This window comes from Gymnoscopelus braueri (assembly GCF_963280865.1).
Source record: "Gymnoscopelus braueri genome assembly, chromosome: 13".
Lineage (NCBI taxonomy): Eukaryota > Metazoa > Chordata > Actinopteri > Myctophiformes > Myctophidae > Gymnoscopelus > Gymnoscopelus braueri.
Genome location: NC_137615.1, coordinates 27,054,480 through 27,067,301, shown reverse-complemented (window position 1 = coordinate 27,067,301; position 12,822 = coordinate 27,054,480). Strand labels below are relative to the sequence as shown.

General features: G+C 41.6%; 1 protein-coding gene across 2 annotated transcripts; it reads left to right on the top strand.

Annotated features, from left to right (window-relative positions):
- The first annotated feature begins 591 nt into the window (after nt 1-591).
- Nucleotides 592-11,973, top strand: tefb (TEF transcription factor, PAR bZIP family member b). 2 transcript variants are annotated; one of them, XM_080447556.1, is made up of 5 exons: nt 4,841-4,888; nt 5,865-6,095; nt 6,992-7,558; nt 8,966-9,183; nt 10,124-11,973. In XM_080447556.1, the coding sequence occupies exons 2-5, from the start codon at nt 5,966-5,968 to the stop codon at nt 10,337-10,339; spliced, it is 1,131 nt and encodes a 376-aa protein (XP_080303682.1). In that variant the 5' UTR covers nt 4,841-4,888; nt 5,865-5,965; the 3' UTR covers nt 10,340-11,973. The 2 variants fall into 2 exon arrangements, with proteins under 2 accessions (XP_080303683.1, XP_080303682.1); XM_080447557.1 differs by lacking the exons at nt 4,841-4,888; nt 5,865-6,095 and adding an exon at nt 592-956.
- Nucleotides 11,974-12,822: the final 849 nt, after the last annotated feature.

Genomic DNA, 12,822 nt, shown 5'->3' with positions numbered 1-12,822 from the left:
CCACCTATTAAATTGGTTATTTTGGGGTACTCTGCCCTATTAGTATAGGACTGTGAAGGGAGACAGGATAATGGGGTTAGAGGAGAGATTTGACATTATTTCATGATTGAGCCAGCACAGTTGGCTTTATTATTACAGTGCTGCTCAGATATTTTTTGCCTGACTTGCTTGCAACCCGTCGTATGACAGTGTCGCGCACCGAAACGAGCAGATCTACAAGCTGACGATGCATCGCATCACCATCACCACCACACGTGAGATTGTGGATCTGCTTGGGACATTTTTGCATGTGGTGAAGCAGCATTCTGGCGTGTACTTTGTGGTCCGGTCTACCACATGAGGCTGTGCGTGTTTTACATTCAGAGCCCTCCTCTGTGATTTCATTGGTTTATCGATATGACAGACGGACTTTACAGACTACAGCCAATGGAAGCAGTGAGGGCAGCATGAATAAACGCCTGGTACTTAACTGTGTGACTTTTCATTGGTTGTTTTACAATACCACTATAATATTCATGAGGATTCCAATTTACAATTTAGGCATAATAGCAGACGCTCTTCTCTTGAGCGACTTTAAAGTGCGAGATCGGAGTGAACAGCATGAATCCTAGTCAAAAACAACAACAGGATAAATAGAGTAGACATTACGCATGGTCTCGGACCCGGTGCTCAATATCTAATACAAGGCACAATATTCTTCCCTATAGCTGTGACAGGTCTTCACAACTAGTTGGAAAGTGCCCAAAGTCGCGCTGTTTAAGCTTGGACCATATATCGCCGAATCCGATACTTTTACAGTAGCCTACTATAGCTACTGATCCAGTTCGGAACTGACACAGCTACTATAATGTCCACAGAAAACGCAAGCGACACCTTCCTCGGGGACAGAGGCGACGTTCCCGATATCTACAGGTCCTTGATTGATTATCCCTTCTCCTTCCCTACCTTTGACGACGGTAAGAATATATTCAGCTACTTCTAGCAATGTTTTTTATGTATTTCTTTTTTTTAATAGAATAGGCTACTCAGATACTTTCTGTTGCACTCAGGGTTACTTCAGGTCAACAGACGTCTGAATTGTCCCATCTATCTCTAGGCGACTTTTAGTTTAGTTGGATTTTATCAACTTTATGTTTGTTTTAGAATTTAGAGTATAATGGACATGTGAGGTAGCAAGATTATGTAGCCTCCCAGTAAGGTCACAGCACAGGTATAATTCGTAAAACAAACTTGACTTTTGAGTGCAGTGCAGCCTAATGACACATAGCCTACGTGGAAATCTATTAGGCTATTCTCTATTCTGCTTCCCCGATCAGTTCCATCATCATCAATACAACTTCCAAATAAATACAATTTTTTAATAAATCAGCAACAGGTAGGTAGGCTACTACTCCAGGTGTTCCAGGGAGATTGGAAGTTCTGGAACTCCACTCCAGTGAGTGATGCAACATCACTGACATATCTTTCTCCATGATTTCATCATCATTATCCTTATTCTCTTAATCGGCCCATTTCTTGTCATGAATATTTTCTTGCTTGTGTTGCACTTGTTGAACCCTCTGAAGTATTTTGTCCTCCCCTGGGTAGTGTCTCTGTATTTGGTACCACTTCCACCCATTCATTTATTGGTTGTTTTATGTAGGCTACAACTAAAGGCATCTGCTCCTCTGGCATCTATACTGGAAGAGTTCCTGGTACTAGAAGTGCCGGGGTGTTATAGGTTAATGTGGGCATTAAAAGTATTTTGAGGCATGGTTGCTTTTAAATTGGTATTGTATTGCTTGTAAACATTGGAGCAGAAAATAACATTCCCACATCTTTGATTAGAATAATCTTCAATATGATTGATATAGAACAAAACATTTAATTGGATACTTAACGTGGCTTGTGGTTTCTAAAGAACAGAATGTATTCTGTATTCTGCCGTGCATAGTGTTGTTTGAGGTTAGCTGACTACACATAGCACTGTTCAGGTTGACTGAACCCATCTACTGCAACCTTATTACCCCAGTTTTACTACACCATGGAAGCATGCACCAAACAGGCCTCTGTCAAGAATTGATAAAGGGAAACAGCCTATAGTCTGTCTGTCTGTCTGTCTGTCTGTCTGTCTGTCTGTCTGTATAATCAATCAATCAATGACCTTTCTTCAGATGGTAGTGTGCCACCCTTTGCCCAGAAATTCTGATGGGTGGAAGAGCTGCTTGTGGCACTTTTTATTTTTGACTCAATCTCTGGCCTACCCTGAATTAGCTTATTATTATTAGCTTGTTAGCACCAATACTATTACATACTATACCAATATTTGACCAGCAATGTCCTGCGACACGGATGGCCATTTAAGAGGCTCACCTCTAGGACCACACTGTTCTAGGATAGAATCCCACCAGAGCCCACACCCCCATCCCCTGCCTCGACATGTGTCTGTATCTCAGCTTCCGGCTGTCTGCCTCAAAGAAAAAACACAAATGGGAGGATAGCGAGATCATTTCTTCAATGGACTGGATGCAAGAATAATTTGAATTATATTTGCATCTGAAACTTTTTGTGTTCTGTGATCATTATGATGGAATCTTGACTTCAGCATCCAGACAAGAATACTAAAGACTGGTAAAGGATTACGCCTGCAAGCTTGCTATGCCTATATGTGCTTAAACAACAGCCAGACCATCACCAAACCCCTCCTGTATCCACTGCCTCCTGTCTACCCAGGGAGTAAATACATACGTTTGAACGCAGTGAGCAGATAGTGTTCGCATGTTGTGTACATTTCAGACACAATCCACAGGCTTTTCTCTGGTTTGTGCAATAAGTAGAGGACATTTCAGGTCAGGGGGAACATGCTCACGGTCATATTCTGTCTCAGGAGTTTTACTGTCTGACTCAAAACTACAGTGTGAATTAAGGAGATATCCACCATTTAAGAAGTAGTTACACATGCTCTAATAAAGATAATTCACATTGAATTTTGGCCGATTGTGGAGAAAGAGAGAGCGAGTGAGTGAGTGAGTGAGAGATAATAGGACCAGTGGGTAACTTATCTATTACCTAACCTGGTCAAAGAAAATCTCCTAGAAATTTTCCAGGAGAGTTATGATGGAAATTAGATACTTATCCTGACCCCCCCCCCCCCCCCCCCGAATGGACATTTGATATTCATGAAATGAACTTCTTAGTCCTAAGTTACAATGACAAACTCCTCAAAATTTTCCAGGAGAGGAATGACTGACATAAGATACTTATTTCCCCCTAAATAGACATTTGATATTCATGAAATGATCTTCCTATGTGAAGTTGACATACTGTAGGTATTGTGAGAAATCTTTTGTGATCTTTGTGCTATAACACCTGGCTGACCCACTTAACCCTGCTACTTCAACACTTATTGAGCCATACTCTAACCTTACCATCATACTACCTCATTAGCATAACAAGCTAACAAGTATTATCCTGATAACTGTAATAAAATATCCCTATGATGTGACTCTGTATGAAAGGAATAGCCTACAATAAATTGATGGGGGGGGGAAGTAATTTGCACAAGGTAAGAACTTGAAGGCTGCTTTTATGCGTTAACTTGAACCATTTGTTTTGCATAACCGGCCACGCAAGGGCTCAGTGTTGTTGGGCATCATACATCTAATACCAACCTACAGTACAGTTGCACACCAGATCCTCCTGTCATTGCTCTTACCCTTTAATTGATAGAAATACACCTCTAAGCCCCCCCCACACACACACACACACTTTGCAAAGAGACACTGTTGTTATTTATGCTTCATCGTCTGTATTGAAAGAAAATAGACTTGGTATAGTCAAGTGTGGTTCACCTATAGGCTACAGACAGCAATTTATTATTATGTAGATCAGCTCTTTTTGGCAAGCAAAGAGTATTTAGCAATTAGCATTATAGGCCAACTAAGAAAGACTACTCAAAGTCCTTCGAGGATCCTAAAGGATGTTGCACCTTATAAATAGGCTGCCTGCACATTTTTTTGCACATGTTGGTGTAACTCAGTTACAGTAACAGTAGGCCTAGTAACTGTAAACAATAGGTCAGTCTAGCCATCGTTCTGTTGTCATATAGACTGCTGCAGCTGGGATTGGACTTTTTTTTTTAAAATATATATATAATTGCAGTTGTTTACAGCAAGCGGGTGTTTGTTTATCCCGTGTGTGGTGAACTCAAAGCCACACAGACATTAGTGGTGAATATGAAATGTTGTGTGCGGTTAGATCCTAGAACATTGTGTTCCTGAACTCCACACGCTTCTGCTAGAAACCACCGCTCTCTAGCTGTCGCATCGTGCGTGTCAGCCAGCTGCACCAGCATGCGCGATCACGACAACGTGACAATGTTTTGACTCAACGGGTGCGCGCCCCAAGCGCGTCTACACGTAGTAGTAGTAGGGGTAGTAGGCTATTGATTTTTGGAAACAACGCAAAATCATAAATAAAGATACATTTAGATTAAACATAATAATAGGTTTGAAAAACAAATATACATGTTTCTTTGTCCTATCTATGGCATGTGATTGTTTCTCTACCTCTGATATATTTTAATGTGTTTTATTTAGGCTATTTTAAGCAATTTCTAACGTTTTTCAGAAATAAAACTATTATTATTATTTTAATAATAATTATATTAATAACAATAATAATAATTATTATTATTATTATCCACTGAGCGCGCCCTCTTCTCATCGTCTTATCACCACCGCCGCCTTGTGTTGCACGTGCCGTAGACACGCCCCCAGACAGCTTGTACTTCCACGTGAGTGGGCGCGGGTCGGAGACACGTGTATGGCCACGAGTAGCAATGTTCTGGTGGAAAGATACAACCCGAAGCTACTACTACCTTCACCTCCGCCTCGCTGTCAAAGAGAAGGTACATTATATTCATATGGGCTTATTATAGTATAGTATTATAGACGTTATGCCGATATCTTTTTTTCCTTTTTGATTCGAAGTTGGTCGGTTGTCTTGTTGTTTACTTTGTAGTGTACTTTGTAGTGTACTTTGTAGTGTACTGTATCGTTCAGTGCGTCTCTTTCTGACACTATGTGGGTGTGTGAGAGAGAGTGAGCGAGAGAGAGAGAAATAAGTGGTCCATCGACTGGCTGTACATTAATGTGGCTGTACATTAATGTGTTGGCTCAACTTGGCTGCATGACATGAGACTGAATGTTCTCTTGTTGCCGTGCACGTTTTGTTCTGTGTGGACAGCTGTGGCCAATAGGCGGCCACACAGTGCTACTACACAGAGACACACCCCCGGCCCGTGTGTTTTCTACTGCACTGTCAATACGTTCAGTCCTGGCTCTACGGCACAACATACATATATATTCATATAGGCTGCACACAGTGGTGGGAAAAGTACTCAATTTTACATTTTTTTTTATCGATACTGCAATGTAGAAGTACTCTGTTACAAGAATTTTTTTAAATATTTAGAAAATAGCTGATCTACAAGCTCACAATGCGTCGCATCGTGACGCATTGTGAGCTTGTAGATCAGCTATTTTCAAATGGCCAAAATATATATATGGCTGAAGTGGTTGGTGGAGTAGAAGTGAAAGTAAAGAAAATTGGAAATAGGCCTACTCCAGTAAAGTAAAAAAAATACCTCAACATTTTACTTAAGTACAGTACTTGAGTATGTACTTAGTTACTTCACACCACTGGCTGCACATGCAGCCAATCCTCTACGGTACACTTCGATACATATTCACATAGGCTGCACATGCAGCCAATCCGAACCTAGTAGTTTGCGAGGAGGCGTGGCACACAGCGCAGTGGGTACCGAGACGGACTGGTAGGTGTAGTGTTGTTTTGTCTCTCAAAGTGTCAATGTTGACAAACAGGTCTCAACGCAACAGACAGTAAAACAGACGAAGGCAGGAGCACACCCGTCAAAAAAACCTTTTTACTCGCTAGAATCGTTTGACTATCTGCGATCGCAACAATGCCTGGAAAAACCACAATTGCTGTGTCAATTCTTCCGAGTAGAGCGGGTCTGCAGAAATCCTTCCCGTTTGTTTTAAAGAAGATTATGGACATCCCCCCTCCTAACATCCTGGAGGAAGGCGACGATGGTAAGACGAGACAAGCGAAGCTGGATGAATGGAGAAAGAGACACTTGCATTAATATTCCAAATCCTGTGTTATTGTGCGAGTTTGTTGATGGTTTGATTTAAGAAACTAAAAAGGGAGTCTAGTCTGCTTTTACATACCTTCCATGAAACTGTCCTATTCTAGTGAATTTTGTGTTGTAGGGTTAGGGTTGGTTTCGAATTTATAAAATGAATAACGTTTTGCTTTAAAGACCATTAGTTATTATCAGGGAGAGAGTTGGAAGGACGTCCCCATGTGTTGTGCCAAGCCCCCTCAGTGTTACACTAGGCAAGGCGTGCTAGAGTGAGAGCACGGCTGCAAGAAAAAAAAAAAGAACAAAAAGTTCTAGCTGTTCTCTGCTGGTCCTCGAGTGGTGCATGCAAACGACAGAGGAGATGCAAGATGAGCAGCTCATTGCCTTTTCAATGAACCAATTCATTGCATATTATTTTGTTGACAATTTGGAATCAGGCTGTGTTTAGCAGAATTGTGCCCATGGGTGCAATTGTGGAGCATGCATCGACTACACTCCAGTTCCTCTCAAACCTTTCTCTTGTCTTTCATTCCATGTAGTCCTGCCCTTCTTTTTGTCTGTCTCAAACGTTTGTCACATACCCCCCCATCACCACCACCACGCCTGTGGACTATGTTACTAATTAGTAATTAGTAACTAATTAGTAATTAACTAATAAATATAGTAATTACTATGTAATTAATATGTAAATATGATGCATCAGTAGTGTGTGGTGTTTTTTGCACAAACATTAAAAGGCTTATTGAGTTCAACTTGGCACCTGTTTACAGATTTGAATTTCAGCAGATTTGCCGCTAGATTTGCCAATAAAATCCTCTGCTCTATCCTTACTTTCATTTTCAGAAATAGAGAAAGAGAAGCTGTGTTCCTCTGAGGACGTGGAGGGTGGTGGTGTGGGGGTAGGAATCGTCAGCGCTGGTGGTGGCTCTGGAGGAACGGGTGGAATTGGTGGTGGGGCCGGCGGTGGCGGAGTATCGGCCTCCCTGACCCCAGCTATTTGGGAGAAGACCATCCCCTACGACGGGGAGACCTTCCACTTGGAATACATGGATCTGGACGAGTTCCTCCTGGAGAACGGCATCCCCGTCACCCTTGAGGAAGAGGAGCTGTTGAAAACTCTGACCACAGAGGATGGCAAGGTGAGATGTGTCCCCAAGGCAAGTGTCGCTGCTGTCACTGCTGCTCCCTTGACTTCCACTTCTGACCCCTCAACACTGGACAACGCTACAGACGCAGCTGCCACTGCGGTCGACTCAGAGCCAGAGGAACTGGTGACAGTCACCACTCTGCTTCCGGCCAAAGAGGAAGAGGATGACGAGGAGGAGGAGGAGGAAGATGGAGATGAAGACGAAGACGAAGAAGACCAGGAGTCATTGTCCGGGGAGGTCGAGGTGAAGGAGCGAAAATCAGGTGAGTGATTCTGTTTAGGATCTTGTATTGATTTGTGTCTACAGAGGACTGGAGACTTCTCAGTTTGCCTTGCTGCTGAGGTGAATGCTCAGAGATGGAGTATTTTAGTTTCTGTGTCTCAGCAGCATTTGTCTTACAACTTACAGCTCATGCATTTTTAATACAATAATTATCTTATTCTGCTTTTTTGCATTTCTTATTCCACGCACACACACACACACATCTACTAGCTCACAATGAGTCGCATTGCCACGCATTGTGAGCTTGTAGATCGGCTATTTTAACTACTTTGGGTCTTGGGGAGACATCAAATTTGGGTCTCGAGCTTAAAGGTTTGGGAACCACTGTTGTAGAACATAGTTATACTTAGCATGTTCACACATAGTAGGTACTGGTGTGGAATTTGCAGTGACATAACCACAAGCCAACAACCTTTGAGTACATACTGTAGCCTTTATTTGTTGGCATATGGCCAGCAAACACAGTTCTTAATGTACAGGAAATCCTGTATATCCATTTACTTTCTTTTTTCTTTTTTAACCACATAAGATATTCCTTATAAATAACGATTGATTGACCGATTTATGTAAATACAATCAATTTCCCTGAGGTGAAATCTAAGTTGTTTTCTTTACTCCCTTCAAAAGTTGACTTCCTTTGACATATGAGTTCTCCCCCCACCAACACACACACACACACACACACACACACACACACACACACACACACACACACACACACACACACACACACACACACACACACACACACACAGACAGACACACACATAGGAGTACATTCTGTACTGTTGAAACACACATGACACTGAGATGGGACAGCACAGCTCTGACTTTTCTATGTTGAACCCCATGACATGACTGCCAGTGAGTTCTTTTATTCCAATCTGTAATGTGCAAAATGCACTCCACACAAACTAACTTCTCTCAACCCATGGATGTAACTCAAATTCCTGAACATTATTAAGAAGTTTGAACAGTAATGTATGTTGTATGTTATGTATGTTTATCTACACAGGAGAACACTTTGATACTCCATAATAACCAAGTAATAAAACTTATTAAGAACTTATTTCTTGCAGCTCTAACTTTATATACTTTACTTAAACTCTCCCTTGTTTGCATAGATATAGAATAGTTTAGATGGGTCATAGGTACTGTACCATGCTTACATGTACATAGCCACCTACTTTGCTAGGGAACCCGATGATACTTATTGCTATGGATATCATAATCAACATGTCATTATATCGAACAAACTTGTCACAGAGCCCCACCTGGATTGGTTACTTCCTCTTCCATGTTTTGACACAGAGGCACAGCGTTGATAATATGAATGGAAATGTCTGTTCCATACATTTATTTCTATGGTGTCTTGCTTCCCCCCCAGAACGTAAGGGTGCAGGTCGAAATACACCCACGCCTATTGATCCGGAGGCCATTGAGGTGGATATAAATTTCCAACCGGACCCCACAGACCTGGTGCTTTCCAGTGTTCCTGGAGGAGAGTTGTTCAACCCACGCAAACACAAGTTCTCTGACGAAGAGCTCAAACCTCAGCCTATGATCAAGAAGGCAAAGAAGGTGTATGTTCCACTTGAACAAAAGGTTAGATGATTGGTTCATTTACACTAGTATACAATATAGTGAAAAAAACCTCACAAAAAAAGAGGCGTGTTCAATGTTGCTCACGATTGACTATATTCACACAGCGGCCATTTTGCTCTCACGTCATATTTGTGGGTGGGGAAGAAATGCCGGGGTGGCATTATTTCATTAACTTAATAGCAAAATGGCCACCGTGTGAATATGGTGAATAGCACGTAGATAAAAATCGCTTAAAGAGCAGAAAACATAAATAGGCTTGTACATCCTATTTATGTGTACATCGGCGACGCGTTTCAGTCAAAAAGCTTTTTTATCCATCCGCTGTGAGCAACATTAGACATACTTCTGCTTTCCTTATTTGTCTATCTCAGTTTCAGGTTTGAAATGACTTATAAGGATGTACCCACCCTCCTTTTATTCTGGCAGACAGGACAGTGATTATTAATAATTAATAAATGACTTGGTTGTTGATAGCTAATGGCAGTAGTTATGTATCAATGACACAGGATGTTATTTATGACATGACAGGTGAAGTAGTGGAGATATCGCAACCGTTTTAGTGATGAGTTTAGGAAATTATAAATGAACAGTAATTTCAGTGTTATAAAAGGATTAAAATCCTGTTGCCTGAAAAGGCTTGTGTTTTTGTGGTGAGATGTATGCATTATGCAATGGTTTTGAGATGGGTGGCTCTACATCACTACGTTTGTGACAATTGGATGGGACAAGATTATAGCACTACTGTTGTAAGCACAGGCTTGGAACTAACAACAAGGGCATGCTGGGGATTAAAGATCAACGATAGGGGGATGTTTTCACAACACAGTTGTCTGTTGTAATGTCATCATCCGTCCCTCAAATCCTCTGTTAACTCTCACTCTCCCTCACTTTTCTCTCTGCGTCTCTCCTGTTTTTTCCTCTCTCTCCCTCTCTCCATCAGGATGATAAGTACTGGTGTAGGAGGAAGAAAAACAATGTGGCGGCCAAGCGGTCCCGTGACGCCCGGCGTCTCAAAGAGAATCAGATCACGGTGCGTGCCTCTTTCCTGGAACGGGAGAACGCAGCGCTCCGGCAGCAGGTGGCCGAGCTGCGCAAGGACTGTGGCCGCTGCAAGAACATCCTGGCCCGCTACGAAGCCAAGTACGGGCCACTGTAAAAGACCCTGAGCAACCTTCTTCTTCTTCTGAAGTATCAAAGAATCATGAGACAGAAAAGAACTCCCTCCCCCTGCTGAATACAATACAGACACAACAAACACCAAGGGAAGAAAAAAAACTGCTGTCATTGTTGACCCCCGGTCGCTGCACCGAGCTCCAGGTGCTCCTGCCAACATGATGGTCATGGAGTTGTGGATACAGACGGGCAGGCGGTGAGGCAGCTATATCAGGAGCAGCAGTGGGCACAGGACGATCTGTGGAGAGCGCCTGGCTCCTACACTTGTAGAGGAAACATGATGGTTCTGGACACTCCCACTGTCAAACAAACAGGGAAAAATATGCAAAGATTTCATTACCACTGGTCTGTCTGGATGGGTTATCGAAAGTCAGGAGATGAGAGTGAAAAGAATAGGCTTGCATAAAAGAACGCTGGCCGTTACATTTTACACACACACACACACACACACACACACACACACACACACACACACACACACACACACACACACACACACACACACACACACACACACACACACACACACAGACATACGCAAATATGTTTCTACTAACATGCAGCAATGAGTTTCTGAGTGGACCAAAGCATGAGTGACATAAGCTATAAGTTGTGAATATTCAAAGACACACTTCAATTCTGGTACCCCTCCCCCCGTGTGTTCACTTAGTCACTGTGTCATTCTTTCTTTTCAAAAGAATGACCTTTGAAATCATGATTTATTCACTATGGGGCAGGAGAGGAACTGATGAATACATATAAATAGAAAGGATTGGAGGACAGACTCAACCTGAGAAGAAGGAAAGACAAATAGTGTAGGAAGGAAAAGAGCTAATGTCACCAGCACAGGTAAGGGAGTTGGCAAGCAGTGAAATTCAGTCGCAGTTCTTCCTTCTGCGGTAGCTGTGCCTTGTAACACATACACACAGATGTGTGTCTTGTACCAACATTCACACAGCACGCAAAAGTTCACGGCACTGTGTTGAAAGAACTTGTTGTGTATATAGTCTTCTCCCCACACCATCTAGATGTGTGTAAACATGTTTTTGCACTCTTATCCTTGGAAAGCGATACAGTGTGTGAGGATTCAATATTATAGTGGTGAAGATGGGTGGACTCCTTATTTGTACTGCAACCACAAAGGGAGAGACCGTAGCTGAGAGTAAAACAAACAAACAAAAACAATGCATGTTCTAAAATATTGTTTTTATTTTGATGTGATTTTCTTTTTTCTTTCTTTTTTTTTTCTTTTTTTTTACCATAAACAGCTTCCAGTGTCTCACACAGAGTTTCTAAAACAAGACCGTTGGGGATTTCCCCCAAAAAGGACTTATTATGAAAGGGGCAGGGCTAGAAGTGTGTTTAGTTTTATGCTCAGTATGTCACTGCCTGTTGATGAAGGCACTGCATTGGGTGATTCCCGGGCCCTCACAGGTGGAGGGGTATGGTATATGTAGACTTGTTTATTTTACTGCACACTGCAAGTGGGGGGCACTAGAGCCACTGCCATGGTGTAGTGAAGGCTGGATTTTTTTTTTCTTCTTTTTTTCTTCTTTTTTTGCCAGACCCAAAGATGTCTGCTCTTGATGCTTGTAAATAAATGACTATGTCATTGTCTTTCTTCCCCTTGTGAGACAGGGATTCTGTTTGTGTCTTTATTAACCTAATGATATCACTTATGTTTGCCAAATATAGCCACAATATGAGGAGTGCTGTATTTATTCTAAATGATGATGTAAAAAGGCATCCATTGATTGTGATGTACAACAATATGTCAGATTATTATATATTTCCATTGAGGAACAATACTCTTAACTGAACCAATGACAACGCAGGGACTTCAAAGGGTAAACTGTGCTTTTGGACTTTTTTTTAACAGCTTTATAACAAAACCCCAACAGTTATATGGGAATCATTTTCTTTTTTAATATGTAAACTTAATACAGGGCAGGCAGGTTCACATTTACCTCATAAAATACTTCTTTCATGAAAAGCTTCAACAGTAAAGATGTTAAGAAATCGTAATCTTTGATTTCAGGACATTGTGTTTCAAGGCTACCACAAGCTATGTTGGTTGGAATAGAGAGCACACTTCAGGCAGCTTAGCTTAGTTTGGCAAAACCTTGAGTCAGAAAATTATGATTTTAGAGTTCTGTTTGCCAAAGTGGGTGTGTCTGTATAAATTAGTAAATACATGACAGACTGTTAAGCAATGGGACTCAACATCTCAAATGTCTTCAGCTGATCTAGACTATTGTCAGCTTGTGTTCATTATTGACATTGTAAAGTTGCAGACGTAAAACGTATGGCAATAATACTCAATGATATTCAGTGCTTGTTTTTTTGTTTGTTTTGTTTTTCAATGATGATGTTCTATGTAAAGTCGCTATGATGTTTAAATGAAATAGACAATATGCCCCCAAAGTCATTTGTGCTTCCAGTTTAGATCCCTGTAGTTTGGGATTA

Excerpts from the sequence above, each read along its gene's own strand:
- tefb (XM_080447556.1), top strand. The coding sequence starts at position 5,966 with ATGCCTGGAAAAACCACAATTGCTGTGTCAATTCTTCCGAGTAGAGCG. Across the intron at positions 7,559-8,965 it reads GGTGAAGGAGCGAAAATCAG|AACGTAAGGGTGCAGGTCGA; the intron begins GTGAGTGATTCT and ends CTTCCCCCCCAG. Across the intron at positions 9,184-10,123 it reads ATGTTCCACTTGAACAAAAG|GATGATAAGTACTGGTGTAG; the intron begins GTTAGATGATTG and ends TCTCTCCATCAG.